The sequence below is a fragment of the Watersipora subatra genome, chromosome 10 (assembly GCF_963576615.1).
Source record: "Watersipora subatra chromosome 10, tzWatSuba1.1, whole genome shotgun sequence".
NCBI lineage: Eukaryota > Metazoa > Bryozoa > Gymnolaemata > Cheilostomatida > Watersiporidae > Watersipora > Watersipora subatra.
In genome coordinates, this window is record NC_088717.1 from 57,678,146 (window position 1) to 57,694,711 (window position 16,566).

A 16,566-nucleotide genomic window follows, 5' to 3' on the forward strand; every position below is an offset into this window, starting at 1 on the left:
AGATCATTAATATATATTAAGAATAAGGTTGACCCAGGATATAACCTTGAGGAACGCCGGAATTTATACTTGAAAAGCTAGATTTATAGTTTTCTATAAAGGTTACTTGTTTTCTATATTCCAAGTAGTTTTTTATCCAGTGAATAGAATAGAAGACGATGAAAAGGGAATATATTTTAATTTGTGAATGAGTATATTGTGGTCAATGGTGTCAAAAGCCTTACTAAAATCAAGAAATATCCCTAATAGTCCTCTGCCATGGTTCATCATCGATAAAACTTTATTTGTGAGCTCAATTAATGCTTGGCTAGCGTTTCAATTTTTTCTAAAACCAACTTGTAGTGAAATGTATTATTCATAAATAGTAATAACCACAACAACTACAAGCTTACAAGGTAATCAACACAATGATTTCAACTAGAATACGAGATCAGTTATCTCTGGTCTAAGATTAACGATCATACTGGACTTCCTGCCTATTGATATAGGAGACTTCCAACTATGTCATCAATCAGATTTAGTGTATTGAGTCAACATTCAGTGTAAGCGTTATCAAGAGTTTCAACTCTTCACATCACCACAACTTAACAGCATGAGTTAATAGTGAGTGAACTTACCTGTGCAGCTAGAATACCGACACCATCACCCGGTTCGACTCTACTTCTGCAGCCGTAGAGAGATACAAGTTCCTCGAGCTGATCAGCAGTTATCTTACCATATTCTCCCTCTTCCTGCACTAGTAACTGAAAGAGTGGTAAGTCATCAACAGCGACCATAGCCTCCTACATCCAGTCTGTGTGGACCACAGGCTACATGTTTAGTTTCTCAGTATACTTTAACAACAAGAGGTTGGCACCTACTCTAAGTCATTTTTTTCAAATGCGCATTAAATGAGATGATAGAGCTGGATAGGAGGAATGGCTATTGATAGGACTGATACACACTGGCCTTGACATTGACCATAGCTTCGATGGGATGCATGAGTGTGCGCTAGCTAGAAGGTCTCTACCTGAGTCACAAAATAGGAGAAACTCACACAGCAGGTACAACTTTATATTTCAAGCACACCATGTGAATAACATAAGAATGGAAACCATAAATAAGTAGCATAGTTATTTCTACAATTTGGGCCATAATTCTTAACAAAATAACCTGCAGGTAATAAGAAAACTACTTCCACTCTTTAGGATGAAGAGCCAAGGCAGGTACAACTTCTTTTCTCACATGGCATGCCCTCCTCATTACTCGCATATGCAAGCATGAGCTAGATTACTGGTGCATGCTTGCTGAAAGCGAAAATTTCAACTTTTCGTTGTAATTGTCTGAGATATTACTCCATGAAAACCCTAATATGTCGGTTTACACTAGAGGAGTCCGATATATAATATCTCAGGCTATGGCTCACACTCACAATCTATCACAGTAAATTTGCTCAGCTTTGACCCTTGTACTAATTTACAAAAAGCATGAAATGTTTGTTGGCATTACTGACTGATTAGGGAAATACCAACAACCTCAGCAGCTATAAACAGTTTTAGTTCCATAAAAACTATCCAACTATGAGCAAAACAATATCTAGATAAAAAGATGAGATAAGGTAATGAATTTCTTTCTTTTTATCGTCCCTTTTTTATGGATGGCTCCACATACTTCTACGGTATTCATAAACCCTAGATACAGTGTTTTTAGTATTAGCAGTCATATTAATGCTACATAAGAAATAGTAGAGTTATAAGGAAGAAGCAGTCAAGATAAACAGCTTGCGTAATGAGACGGCCATGAATGTCCTAGTTACTACCCCAAATATACTGGTATATAATTCATAAAATTTTAGACTCAGTTTGCCACAGGTGTCAGCTTGCCACAGGTGTCAGCTTGCCACAGGTGTCAGCTTGTCTCAATGCCTTTCTCCATTTATCGGTTCAATGTTAACAAAGGGTGTTGTGGTAGTGTGAAGGAACCAACTTTCCCGATTTACTTCGCTGACAAGTTTAGTTAGGAAACATGCTCACACCACCGGGTGGCTATACAAACACTCTGGTGACTCAGTGTTAGCCTGGGTTTAGGCAAGCACTTGTACTCATACCATGGGGTGGCTACACAAACACTCTGGTGACTCAGTGTTAGCTGGAGTTTGAGCAAGCACTTGTACTCACACCATGGGGTGGCTACACAAACACTCTGGTGACTCAGTGTTAGCTGGAGTTTAAGCAAGCACTTGTACTCACACCATGGGGTGGATATACAAACACTCTGGTGACTCAGTGTTAGCTGGAGTTTGAGCAAGCACTTGTACTCACACCATGGGGTGGCTACACAAACACTCTGGTGACTAAGTGTTAGCTGGGGTTTGAGCAAGCACTTGTACTCACACCATGGGGTGGCTACACAAACACTCTGGTGACTCAGTGTTAGCTGGAGTTTGAGCAAGCACTTGTACTCACACCATGGGGTGGCTACACAAACACTCTGGTGACTCAGTGTTAGCCTGGGTTTAGGCAAGCACTTGTACTCACACCATGGGGTGGCTACACAAACACTCTGGTGACTCAGTGTTAGCTGGAGTTTGAGCAAGCACTTGTACTCACACCATGGGGTGGCTACACAAACACTCTGGTGACTCAGTGTTAGCTGGGGTTTAAACAAGCATTTGCAATATTCTGCCGGATGATCAGCTTTTAAAGTTGACTCTTGCAACAAAATTCACATTACAGTTATTTGGTATCAAAAGATTTACCATGTTTTACTCTGCTGTGTTTTAGATGCAAAATATGTGGAAAAGTGATTACAAGCTCTTAAAAGCTCAAAAACGAACAGTTAAGCACAGCCATCATGAAAACACTATAGATTGGAATCCCTTTCCAAAACAGCTCAAATGGGACGTAATTGAACACGATGGCTTCTGTTTACACTCTCATGCAACCTCATTCGTCGAAACATTTTCTCAAATATACTTCACGCATTCAATAAAACCATGTCTATTGCCCTTACGCATCTATTTCATTATCATCGTAATGCTGTCACTTTGAGCACTGAGATCTCAAAACCTACCGCAAAAATTCGTTTAATTTTTTAACCTTAGCTCAAAAGAGTGCACATCATCCTCTGATAAACATGACGAGCCTGTTGGTCACCTGTGATAATCGAAAAGTGCTGCAAAAATTATTTGCGAAGTATTTGGTCACATGATCAGATTACGACTTGCCGATTAGACCAAACAGAAACAAAACTGTAAAGTAGCGAGCATCTATATTTGATACGGGGTCTTCGGTAAAACCCAAAGGGTTTGTTATAAACTAGTACTACGATAAGTTTTATATTGAGCTTTGCATTGGCCTTTCAATTCACGTGAGAACATACGTGACAAGACAATAACCAAATTTCGTGGCTACATCATCGAAATAAAGAGATTCCAATCTATGGCAGCTTTTCGTTTTTGAGCTTTTAAGAGCTTGTAATCACAAGCTTGTAATGATAGTCGAAAAATGCTGCAGAAATTGTTCGCGCTGTTTGGCAAGAAGTATCATGCGTCACATGATCAGATTACGACTAGATGATTAGACAAAACTGAAGCGAAACTAGTAGCGAGCATCTATATTTGATACGAGCTTTCCGGTAGAACCCGAAGTGTTTGTCATGAACTAGTGCTACGAGACGTTTTATATTGAGCCTCTTATTTCACGTGATAACATCATGTGTCAAAACAATAACCGCAATGTTTGAGTATATCATCGAAATAAAGAGATTCCCAACTACAGCATTTTGTAATGGCTGCGATGTTTGTTTTTGAGCTTTTAAGAGCTTATAATCGCATTTCCACATATTTTGCACCTACAACACAGCAGAGTAAGACATGGTGAAACTTTTGATACCAGATAACTGTAATGTGAATTTTGTAGCAAGTCAACCTTTAAACATGGGAAGCAATTTACCTGGTCAGTGTTGGATAATTTATAGTCATCAAGATCTTCCCTCAGCTGCTCTGGCAGCGAGTGAAGATGCCGACTCGGAGCGTAGACACTGATAGTTGGGTCAGGATATTTTGACGAGTAAATGTCAAGCTCCGAACGCTCCTCCTCGGAAAGATCTCTGTAAGACTGTTCGACTGCCTTCGCGGTCTGAGATCTGCAGAGTTCCAGATTGAGGGACTCGGTAGCACTCTTCATACAGTCTGGCTGATCCTGCGTATACTTTAGGAAGGCAGACCGCCTGTCATTTGGTGCGAACTCTGACCACATCTCCTTGAATTTGGATATCTGCAGAAAATAGCACACCCACTAGTAAGAGTTAAACAGAGTGTCAGATTGTGAGTACATCGACTGTCAGACAGGATTCAAGTACATGCCAGTACATGTCAGGAAGCAAATGGACACAGTGTCAGACAGGAGCCCCATACGATCTGTGATTGTCAGATAACAAACAGACAGTGTTAGACCTGTCAGTACGTGTCAGATAACGAACAGACAGTGTCAGACGGGAGTCAGATACCTGTCAGTAATCGTTAAGCAGTGAGATTCTTAATTGCCTTCAAAAGTCATACAGCAAGTCCACTTGTAAGTGTTGGTCACCAGAGCTGAATAGTTGTCAACTAGAAATAAGAATTACCTTTTTGTCCCAGCGTTTGGCTTTCTTTTTGTCTAGAATTTCTCGCAACCGTGTCATTTCATGGCTACCAGCAGCAGTCTTATAATTAGCTATAAGGAATGGAAACCGCTTTCTGTTGAGGAGGTTTGTGTTGAGAACACTCAGTCCATCTTCTCCATAAGTAAACTGGCAAAAAATCGCTTATATACTGCATAGAAAAGATATTACGGTGATCTCTCCCAATATAATAACTAAGAGGAATAGTACAGTGGAACATCTACTTACGAAAGTAATTAACTTTGGCAGCCACTTCGTAATTAGAAAATTTTGTAAGTACGTACAAACTTATTCTATCATATAAGTGCCCAACTCCATTCCAAGCCTTCGCAAAACTCAGATATTACATTTGCATAATATATAAATGCATGTAACAGTCAAAATCTGTAAGAAATACATGTTATAATTATATTGCTACATATAAATGGAAAAGTACGGATGGAAGGCAGAAAGAACAGTGAAATAATGAATAAAAACTACCCTTTGACCATCTAAACAAGGCGAAGATCGCGAGAAATAAGAGGGCGACAGTCAGAAACGGTGGATGTTGTGTTGTTGTCTTGGTTTTGTTTCGCTTAAAATAGATGCTTTTAAGAATGTAGGTTGAAACATTCATTCAAATCACCACACGCTGAAAAACTGTTATCATAAGGAAAACGCAGAACTTGAATTGCTATAAACAAAACCTGTCCTACTTTGTATGTGGTATATGATAACTCCAAGTTATCCAACGAACAAAATCAAGAGACTTACTAGTTTACTAGTAAGTCTCCTGATTAGGTTAGCACTGAGTCACCTAATCTATAGACTAGGTTAGCACTGAATCACCTAATCCCTTGACTAGGTTAGCGCTGAGTCACCTAATCTATAGACTAGGTTAGCACTGAGTCACCTAATCCCTTGACTAGGTTAGATTTGAGTCACCTAATCCCTTGACTAGGTTAGCACTGAGTCACCTAATCCCTTGACTAGGTTAGCACTGAGTCACCTAATCCCTTGACTAGGTTAGCACTGAGTCACCTAATCCCTTGACTAGGTTGGCACTGAGTCACCTAATCCCTTGACTAGGTTAGCACTGAGTCACCTAATCCTTTGACTAGGTTAGCACTGAGTCACCTAATCTATTGACTAGGTTAGCACTGAGTCACCTAATCTCTTGACTAAGTTAGCACTGAGTCACCTAATCCCTTGACTAGGTTAGCACTGAGTCACCTAATCCCTTGACTAGGTTAGCACTGAGTCACCTAATCTCTTGACTAGGTTAGCACTGAGTCACCTAATCCCTTGACTAGGTTAGCACTGAGTCACCTAATCCCTTGACTAGGTTAGCACTGAGTCACCTAATCTATTGACTAGGCTACTCTTTGAGATTTTACTGAATGTTTTCTTCAGGATTAGCTTCAACTTTTTCAAGCACCATTTTTGTCAAAAAGAATGCTTAAAAATGGACATTAGGTATAATCATGAGCATAAAAAAGTAAAAGAAATGTTTTCCTTAGCCAGAAGTCAATATGCATGTTAAAACGAAAATAATAGGACAAAATGAGTTACCATGCAGACCTGTTGGATGGATAAAAATGGTTATCCTATAAAATGGATGTATACCATAACAAATACCTACGATATCGGATCCACATAAAGGTAGACCCATTTCAAGCCGGATACATGTTATGATGAAATACCTGTTATAATTGATACCGATTTCTGCTTCTATATATAGTAAATGTAAACCTCCTTTTATGCAAATTCCACTTGAAGTAAAGAATTTGTCAAGTTTTCGCTTCGAATCGCATAAAAAATTCCACATAGGTCGTAATGTAAAGCGTCAAATCAATGCAAATTCTGAAATTTGATTTAAATGGTGGGAATCTCGTATATAGTTTTAAAGATATTGTTTTCTCTCTTGCCTTATAACATAAACGTTCTCAAAACGAAATATTTACATTATAGGGGCGTCTACTGTATTGAGATAAGCAGCACTCACATATACATATACACACAGACCTGTAGATGCACATACATATGCTAAGTGATAATGATGTACATACCAATAGTCATCATGCATACATAGTAGGCCTACACATAGCGCGCACAAGCAGTTACACACGTGTCAAGTAATACAGATGTATACACATACATGTATAATGAGTATGTATGCATTTTATACGTAACATACACAGGTGCATACACACCTGAACTATAGAGCCATCTGAATCCCTCACAGTAGAGTCATACTCCACCATGACTCCCTCTAGATGCTTGATTAGACATCTCTGTAGATATCCACTTCTGCTTGTCTTCACCGCTGTGTCTACTAGACCCTAAGATATAACAGATCAACTATTATACACTTCTGCAAAGACTCATTTCCGCTTGTCTTTACTACTGTTATCACCATAGATATAATAAACCCTATATTTACTATATCTATGGTTTTATACTATGTTTATATGTTTTATATTTATATGTTTATATTATATGTTTATATATGTTTATATGTTTATATCTATGGTTTGTACTATATCTATGGGTTTACTATACCTATGGGTTTACTATATCTATGGGTTTACTATATCTATGGTTATTACTTAGGGTTTCTACGAGACCCTGAGTAATAACAGATAAACTCTCACACATTCAGTGATTGCTGTCATATAGTGATAGTATGTCTGGTGTCACACTACCTCATCATTGCAATAGAAAAAGAAGCTAAGGTCAATAGAGCCACACAGCGTAACCCTAGTCATACAAATAGCTGACCATTCACAGGGCTTGTTTAAAATCTATCAGTCGCTCCCACTGAGGAAATTTTGCTAATTAGTGACATGACAAGGAATTTGCTAGTTGGGTACCTCCATGCATTTCTTGTAACTCAGGAGCTGAGTTTGTTTGCCCATCAGCAAATTACTAAACACTGAAGCCTTAAGGTATAAACACACTAGGCGATATTTAGAGCGATATCGCGCTGCGTGGCGCTAATCTGCGCTAGAATTCACTCAGCGTGCTCATGCAGAGCGATAACGTTAGACTTTCTCTACACAACTTTATCGCTAGCAAGATGCATTTCGATTGGTTGGCTTTTACCAGAATGCAATTTCATGGCGAGTAATTATTTCTTATCGCTGTTCACCAATGTACAGCAGCGACAATTTGCTATATTGTTACAATTGAAACATCTTTAGAACAAACACTGGATTGTTCATAAATTTAATAATAGCACTCCCAGTCCTGTGCACCATAACAAAAAAATTACAAAAATCCGATTTGAAAACCAACATTTGGAGTCAATCGTTGCGCAGGTTGACCATCTTGAGAACGGTAAATATTTTAAAAAACCACGACAAAATAAAATATGTATAAAAATAGTAAAAAATATTACAGTTAAAAATACAATAATCGTTTTTTCTTATGTCTTCTTGTAGTGTAAGCAGTGTACAATCCGTGAAAGTGAGATAGGTTTAATAACAAATGCATAAGTTGTTTACGTTGTCGCCTAGACAGCGCCATATTGACTAACCTAGATTTATTAACAACTCCGAAGAAACTAATGATACGAAATCTTATTGGCAGTTTGTGGGCTTGCCAATTATATCGCTTGCTAGTGAATCGCTCAAGTGTGTTTATGCACACGCCAGCGATATCTCCGCCTTCCTCATAACGCTCGCGATAAAATCGCCCAGTGTGTTTATACCTTTAACCAGCTGTTCTGGTATGCAGTTAAATGTATATTATACACAAAATATGTAGTGGTGGGGAAAGGACATCATGCAAACATTGTTGATGTGTTCATATTCAAATACTGAATAAGTATTTGGAGAGGGAGAGGCACTGGAAGAGCGATAGTTTCAAGGACTGTCTACCAATCTGTTGCACCACTATATAGGGGCCTAATGTACTGTTTTGCATTTTGCATCAACACAAATACGATGAACTGTCGATGAGAAGTGATTGATAAGAAGGCAAAGCTTTCTTTGAGCGAGGAGCAAGTCTCTTCCCTCTGCTCTATTACTTCTACGGGCCTTTTATTTCAATGCGGCGGCGAGCCGTTACGGTCGAATAATCCCGGTTTGCAAAGCTAATCTAAGCATACAAAGCATAATCTTAAGCTTCAACTATCATGAAGCATCAGTGGTTTAATGGTAGAATTCTCGCCTGCCACGCGGGAGGCTCGGGTTCGATTCCCAGGCCCGGATTCGATTCGTGATTGAATATTTCATACCTCTCTGCCAGCCATACAATGGAAGAAGTACTCCTGGGGGCGAATACCCGAGAGGAACCGGCCGTCTACAAACCCTCCTGCTCTGGGTGTTGTATCATACGGTCTGAAGGATGGTAGGGATCGTCCGCTTTTGGTGATAGGTGGTCTTCGACCTGGTAATGAGAAGAAGCCCATGGAGGTAACAGAATCAAACTAACTACATTTAAACATACAAAGAATTTGACAGTTTCCAACCAGGTCAAACTGTTCATCTTTAAATATAAATAACAGCAAAATTTGGTTTCGTCTCCCTTGGCATGCCATTTGCTCACTTGTAAGTGAACGAGAATTGAACAATTCAATTTTACTCAATGATTTATAAACGCAGATACCATCAAAAGTGGAAAGTTTAGAAGTCAAGCTGTTGACCTCATCAGACTAACTAAAGTGGGAAATTCTATAATTTGTTTAAAAAATGTTCATGTAGAATATATAAAAACTGGTAAAACTGTTAGCCTTGCTGGATTTCTAAATATGATAATAATAATAATGACAGAGATAATGGCAGACATAGTAGACCAATACAATTTATCAATATATCAATATGAGATCAATAGAATTTGACTCCTTACGCTGACCTGCAGTTTGCTAAATGTTAACAGTTTGTGATTAACTATAATTGAACAAAAAAACAGGGTGAAAGGTTTTTATGCCCCAAAATGTTGACTGCTTGGAAAATTACCAACAAGTACAGCACGCTGAATAAAGGTTACGTTACTCGCTTATAGTAATTTTTTATAAATACTTTGGGCATTCCTAACAAATGATACAAACAGTGTGGCATAATAAAAGAAACAGTTGACAAACTGTAACAAAGTTGTTGTTAGTCGTGAATCTTGAAGCAAATTTGGTTTCCCATCAATAGCTAGTACATAAATGTACTGCACTCATTACGCTGGTCACTCAAATTCAGAAATACCATTATTAAATAAACCTCACTTACTGCGTAGTCATTAATATCATGGCCATTGACAGCATAGACTCTATACAGAGTTGTTTAAATGTGCGTTAAATGAGAAATGATAAGAGATCACGATTACCTTCCAACTCAATTTGGCCGAGAAGGCCAGATATTTGCATGCAGTTGACAGTAGAGCCCTTGGCACCAGCTACGACCATCAGCTGGAGGTTGTTGTCAGGAAACTTCTTGAGAAGACCCTGAGGCATGGTTGCCCTATAATAACCAAACAACCTCTTCTGTCACTCAGAAAATTTACAATGGAAGGGGAGATAATCAGTAATCTCTCTACAAAACTTCGACAATAAATGAGACAGTACAAACCTCCAACAATATCTCTATGCACCATAGAGATAGCGGTCAACATGAACTTGAGACAGCCTTCAAACTAAGACAGCATTTACATACACTGTATATAAATGCTGAATATATACCTTTCATCAGTCAACTCTCTGACGACTGTTTAATTTTTAAAAATTTATGTTGACAACCGAGAGCAACTTTGTCATCAATAAAACTTCTCAGGTTTACAGCTGGCAACTTACAAGTGCTGATGTATTTTACTAGTACTACAGGTTGACCTTTTACTAGAGATTGACCTTCTACTAGAGATTGACATTTTACCACTTCAGTCTTCTGACCAACATATAACTTGTATTAATGAGTAGAACTACATGTAAATCTTTATTTTACTGTTTAGAAACTCAAGCAAGCTTTCATTACATAAACCAAACATCGCAAGTTTCAAATTTGGTGAACCAGCCAGAGCAAACAAAAATGAATTTATAGTGTTGAGGAGACAACTCAGTTTGAGATATTGTAGCCTAGATTGAGAAACAAATCTCAAGGAATTACAGCTGTACACGCACAAGTAGACGGCTATAGCTCCATGGAGGTTCTATTCAATCACCACAAGAGCACTGTGAAAGTGTGCCACACATAATGCCACTACATGCAAGTGATTAGGAGATGTAAATGAATGACTTCAGTTTGCACAAATTGAACAAAAACTTCAGTTTGTTGGCTTTGTTTATAAGTGAACATAAATGCAAGTGAGAAGGTCATGCCATCAGAGTAATAAATGAAAAGGTTGTAACCTCTGAATCAAATGAAATCCGTTTTTGGTTAGTTGTCAGCTACAAATAGTTTTAACTCTGTATAGGTGGACTGCAAGTGGCTATTATAAGCACTACAGTCACAACGACTCATGATATGCGGTTCACATGTTTATGAGAATTACAAGCCAAGAACCTCATAAAAAATATTTTTTCGTGTATTAAACAAAAGAGTTTCTCACTTGGTTATGTCATTCTGTATTGAGTCTGAAACCTGCTTCATGCTCAGGTCAATCTCCTTCATCTTCACATCATCTGTGTCAAAATGAGCTGCCATGTACCCATCATCTAGGCCTTCTGTCTCGTCTAGCCCGAGGGCACCTGCAACAGCCTTGTCTCCCATATCGTAAGCTGATCGCATGATTTCTGATCTCTTCTTGTCCGCCTGCCAAAGATAATTCACCGAACTATAGATCTTGCCAAATGTAAATTACTTGCAAAGTTAAATAGACAGGGCTAGTGGTGCTAGTAGGGAATGTTAGACAGGGCTAGTAGTACAAGGAATGATAGACAGGGCTATTATTACTAGTAAGGATGTTAGACAGGGCTATTATTACTAGTAAGGATGTTAGACAGGGTTATTATTACTAGTAAGGATGTTAGACAAGGTTATTATTACTAGTAAGGATGTTAGACAAGGTTATTATTATTAGTAAGCATGTTAGACAGGGTTATTATTACTAGTAAGGATGTTAGACAGGGTTATTATTACTAGTAAGGATGTTAGATAGGGTTATTATTACTAGTAAGGATGTTAGACAGGGTTATTATTACTAGTACGGGTGTTAGACAGGGTTATTATTACTAGTAAGGATGTTAGACAGGGTTATTATTACTAGTAAGGATGTTAGACAGGGTTATTATTACTAGTAAGGATGTTAGACAAGGTTATTATTACTAGTAAGGATGTTAGATAGGGTTATTATTACTAGTAAGCATGTTAGATAGGGTTATTATTACTAGTAAGGATGTTAGACAGGGTTATTATTACTAGTAAGGATGTTAGACAGGGTTATTATTACTAGTAAGGATGTTAGACAGGGTTATTATTACTAGTAAGGATGTTAGACAGGGCTATTATTACTAGTAAGGATGTTAGACAAGGTTATTATTACTAGTAAGGATGTTAGACAGGGTTATTATTACTAGTAAGGATGTTAGACAGGGTTATTATTACTAGTAAGGATGTTAGACAGGGCTATTATTACTAGTAAGGATGTTAGACAGGGTTATTATTGCTAGTAAGGATGTTAGACAGGGTTATTATTACTAGTAAAGAATGTTAGACAGGGTTATTATAACTGGCAAAAAACATTAAATGAGAGTCTTTAGTACTGGACAAACACTAAAATGATTGCCTTACAAAGGGGTGTAACTAGAAGATCATGCCACCCTTTACAGAGAGATACAAACAAGCAGCCTGTTCATTAAAAATTGAGGAAACTAAGACTTGTCTTTGCAAGTGTCAGCAAGTGTCAGTCAGCGACTGAACAATTTCCGCAGCGACGCCTCTTGTTGGGACAGATAAGTGGTAACAGCAGTGGAAAAAGGTGACACCTACCTGAGGGATGCACATGATATCCTGGACACCGAGAGTAAAGCCTCTATTTTTAAGGAAAGTGGTGAAGAGTCTGGCGAGACTTGTCAGCAGCTGTGTAGAGATAGTCCCTCCATACAACTGCAATATTAGATTATGGCAAGATGTATGCTAGCAATACTACTGGTTCTTTGTACAAACATGATAAGAGTACTTCTATATATATACAGTACATAGATAATAAACATAGTTTCATAGAAGTACTAGCTGTGCTACCCGGGTAATAAAAAAGTCTTTGGACAGAAAATTCATTTGTATTTAACATATAACAACATTTGCCATTCTAACTTTTAAACTACATATCATGAGAGGAGTGTTTTAGAAAGTTGAAATAAATTAAAAGAACAAATAAAAACAACTGTAAGGTTTTCAAACTTTTTCAAACAACTGTAACTTTCGAACTTCATATCATGAGGGAAAACTTTTGTGCAGGACAACTAGATTAATAAGAAATAAAACAACTGTAAAGGTTTTCAAACTGGTCACTGTAAATTTAAAATTTCATAACTTTTAGCGACGTACAGCATATCTTTTGATAACGTACAGTGGAACCTCGGTTCTCGAACATAATCCATTCCAGAAGGTTGTTCGAGATCCGAAACAATTTTTCCCATTAGAATAACTTTATGTAAATTTTAATTCGTTCCAAGGCGAGAAAACAACTTCGGTAAAGTATTTTTTCAACATTACACCATAAACTGTACTGTATACTGTATACTATGAATAGAAACGGGTACATATGGATCGTGTTTAATTTTAATAAAAGGTTGTCTATTTATGATGATGGAAAAAGAGAACAAAAGTAAACATTTCGTATGTTTGGCTTTAAAACATAATCGTAGGAAGAAAATATAAACAGCAATGGCACGTTTACTTCACATCTTTAAAGAAAAATCCTCCTCCAAAACAATTTAGGGTAACTCGACTGGAGGGGTTATCTCCCTAGCAAATTTCTTTGGTAGAGGAGACATCGTCCCAGATGGTTCCTCCCTTTTTGTAAAGAATTTGTGAAGCGTAAAATGCTTCTCCGTTTGTTAACGAATGTTTCCATGCTGTTTCCGGAGCTGTTCTAATTCCAATGCGCATGCTCCGGTTTGGTTGAGAACGGAATTTATGTTCGAGCTCCGAGACGAACAAATCTCAAAATCTTTGGTCGAAAACCGAGTTGGTCAAGAAATGAAGTGTTCGAGAACTGAAGTTTCCCTGTATATGATCAGTACACAAATCACAAAATTTTAGGTTCGAGATAAATTATTGTTGATACCGTGGGGCCAAATAAATTAGCCCTAACGAAAAAAGACAATCAAGCATGTGTTGCATATACTTAGGTCGCAAAATAATTCTGAACAGCAGTATAGTAACTCGTGGACGCAAGGCTAAAATAATTAGCACGCGCATGGTGTATCCGTTATATAAAAACTTCTTTGGTCACTATGACGTCCAAGCTCTGTGGTAGAGCGTCCGGATAAGAAACTTGTCGATGCATTCGGCGTGAGTTCAAATCCATAGATACGCGAAATTTTAATATTAAGATTTTAAGATCTATAGCCGGAATGACACACATATCCACAGTCAAACTTTGAGAAATATATATATAGATAGTCAAGCATTGGTCAAACAAAAATTAAATTATTCCACCTGATTACTCAAATCAAGTTATTCTTACATTTAAAATGGGCATAACATATGCTGTTAATGAGTTGTGTCATACCGGTGTTTGATTAAAAACTCATAGGTTTCTACATGTAAATTGCCTCAATCATTCGACTACATGATTCTTTAGAAAGCTCATAAAATAGACTACTATCCCTTCTTATGTATAATGTGAACTAGGCATGATATTATATCTTTGTAAAAGTCAAACCTCGTAGCACGCGTGTACGAGGCCGTTTTGCGAGGCCCCGTAGTGATTTTTGTCTAGCACTCCTTGAACAAGGTGGCCTTGTCTAAACACGACTGTCTCCTCGCCCATCATGGCTACTGGGGGAATCTGTATGGGACCATTCACCCAGCTCTGAAAGGAGATACAGCAGATTGAATGTAAGGTATAGAGGTGATGGTATATATTACATGGAGTAAAAATGGGAAGATGCAAGGTACCATGCCACCAACACCAATAGGCAATGGCATAGCTAACATTATAGTAAATTAGTACCCCAGTAGATTAGTAGTACATGAGTAGTACACAATACTCCATTACTGGAACGATTGCTACATGCCCCCAAACGTTCTACAAGTATTCCCAGTCTTCATGTAATATCAATGTGTAGCAAGGTGTAGTAATGGTAACAAAGTTAAGGGAAAAGAATCAGAACCAAGAGCCATCCAGCTTGTCCAGATATACTGACCTCAAAACAATATGGAAATGATTAAATTTATAAGATGAAACCGTAGGAAGATCTGTTGAGTGTAAAAGTGATTTCCAACAAAAAGAGACCTATGAGAAAACTCTGGGCCAGTCACAGTAGACACTAGTGACCAGTTACAGTAGCCACTAGTGACCAGTTACAGTAGCCACTAGTGACCAGTTACAGTATCCACTAGTGATCAGTTACAGTAGCCACTTGTGACCAGTTACAGTAGCCACGGGTGACCAGTTACAGTAGCCACTAGTGACCAGTTACAGTAGCCACTAGTGAGTAGTTACAGTAGTCACTAGTGACCAGTTACAGTAGCCACTAGTGACCAGTTACAGTAGCCACGGGTGACCAGTTACAGTAGTCACTAGTGACCAGTTACAGTAGCCACTAGTGACCAGTTACAGTAGCCACTAGTGACCAGTTACAGTAGCCACTAGCGACCAGTTACAGTAGCCACTAGTGACCAGTTACAGTATCCACTAGTGACCAGTTACAGTAGCCACTAGTGACCAGTTACAGTAGCCACGGGTGACCAGTTACAGTAGTCACTAGTGACCAATTACAGTAGCCACTAGTGAGCAGTTACAGTAGTCACTAGTGACCAGTTACAGTAGCCACTAGTGACCAGTTACAGTATCCACTAGTGACCAGTTACAGTAGCCACTAATGACCAATTACTGCAGTAGCCACTAATGACCAGTTACAGTAGCTACTAGAGACCAGTTAAATTATCCACTAGTGACCAGTTACAGTATCCACTAGTGACCAGTTACAGTAGCCACTAAAGACCAGTTACAATAGCCAATAATGACCAGTTACAGTAGCCATTAATGACCAGTTACAGTTGCCACTAGTGACCAGTTACAGTTGCCACTAGTGACCAGTTACAGTAGTGACCAGCTGCAGGGCCTATAAGTGACAAGCTATAGTGCCCAGTAGTGACCAGCTGCAGGGCCCATAAATGACAAGCTATGGCGCTCAGTAGCGACCAGCTGCAAGGCCCGTACGTGACAAGCTATGGTGCCTCAGAGTAATTTGATTGGTTAATCACAGCTCCCATAGAGCAGATCAAACAATTACAGAGTAACAAGAAAAACTTTGTGGATGAGTGCTCCCCCCTTCTCACCTTGCCTGTGATTTTAGAAGTGCCTTGTAGGTTGATGTAGAACACCTCTTTTTCAACTGGCATTAGGTTTCTGACTACAGTTGATATCACCTGAAGCAACAATTACATGTACATCCATCAGAAGATGGTAACACATATCTGGGTCTACTTGTACAAGGACTTCAAAAGGTTTGTGTATTTTTAAATTTATACTAGGACCCTAGTAGTCTAGTGTGCCGTGAGAGTTCATCAGGTTTGCCGATAAACCACAGAGAATAATTACGCGCATAATAATTCTGCAAAACCTCAAGATGTTTGACAGGCACATGTGTCAGAGTGTAAATATAAGCAGTGGCTTTATGTGATGAGTCATTCTGACCAATTAATCTATGTTACTAGTTTTTTCCCAGATAGCAACTGAGGCTAAATTTCGGTCTAACTAACTGAATGTCGCGAGTTTAAAACCCATTCAAAGCAATCTCTTACCTGTAACCATGGCTTCAGGCATACAGACGGACAGGCTTTATTACAG

General features: G+C 38.5%; 1 protein-coding gene across 1 annotated transcript in view; it reads right to left on the reverse strand.

Moving 5' to 3' along the window:
• LOC137406437 (DNA-directed RNA polymerase I subunit RPA1-like) overlaps nt 1–16,566 on the reverse strand; it is a 58,479-nt gene that overhangs the window by 14,970 nt on the left and 26,943 nt on the right. The window contains exons 17-26 of the mRNA XM_068093021.1: nt 16,056–16,145; nt 14,434–14,583; nt 12,534–12,650; nt 11,155–11,357; nt 9,940–10,073; nt 8,861–9,012; nt 6,834–6,962; nt 4,606–4,770; nt 3,933–4,256; nt 618–743 (exon numbers count right to left, since the gene is read on the reverse strand). Of these exons, the coding sequence (XP_067949122.1) occupies nt 618–743; nt 3,933–4,256; nt 4,606–4,770; nt 6,834–6,962; nt 8,861–9,012; nt 9,940–10,073; nt 11,155–11,357; nt 12,534–12,650; nt 14,434–14,583; nt 16,056–16,145 (1,590 nt within the window). The remainder of the gene's footprint in view (nt 1–617; nt 744–3,932; nt 4,257–4,605; nt 4,771–6,833; nt 6,963–8,860; nt 9,013–9,939; nt 10,074–11,154; nt 11,358–12,533; nt 12,651–14,433; nt 14,584–16,055; nt 16,146–16,566) is intronic.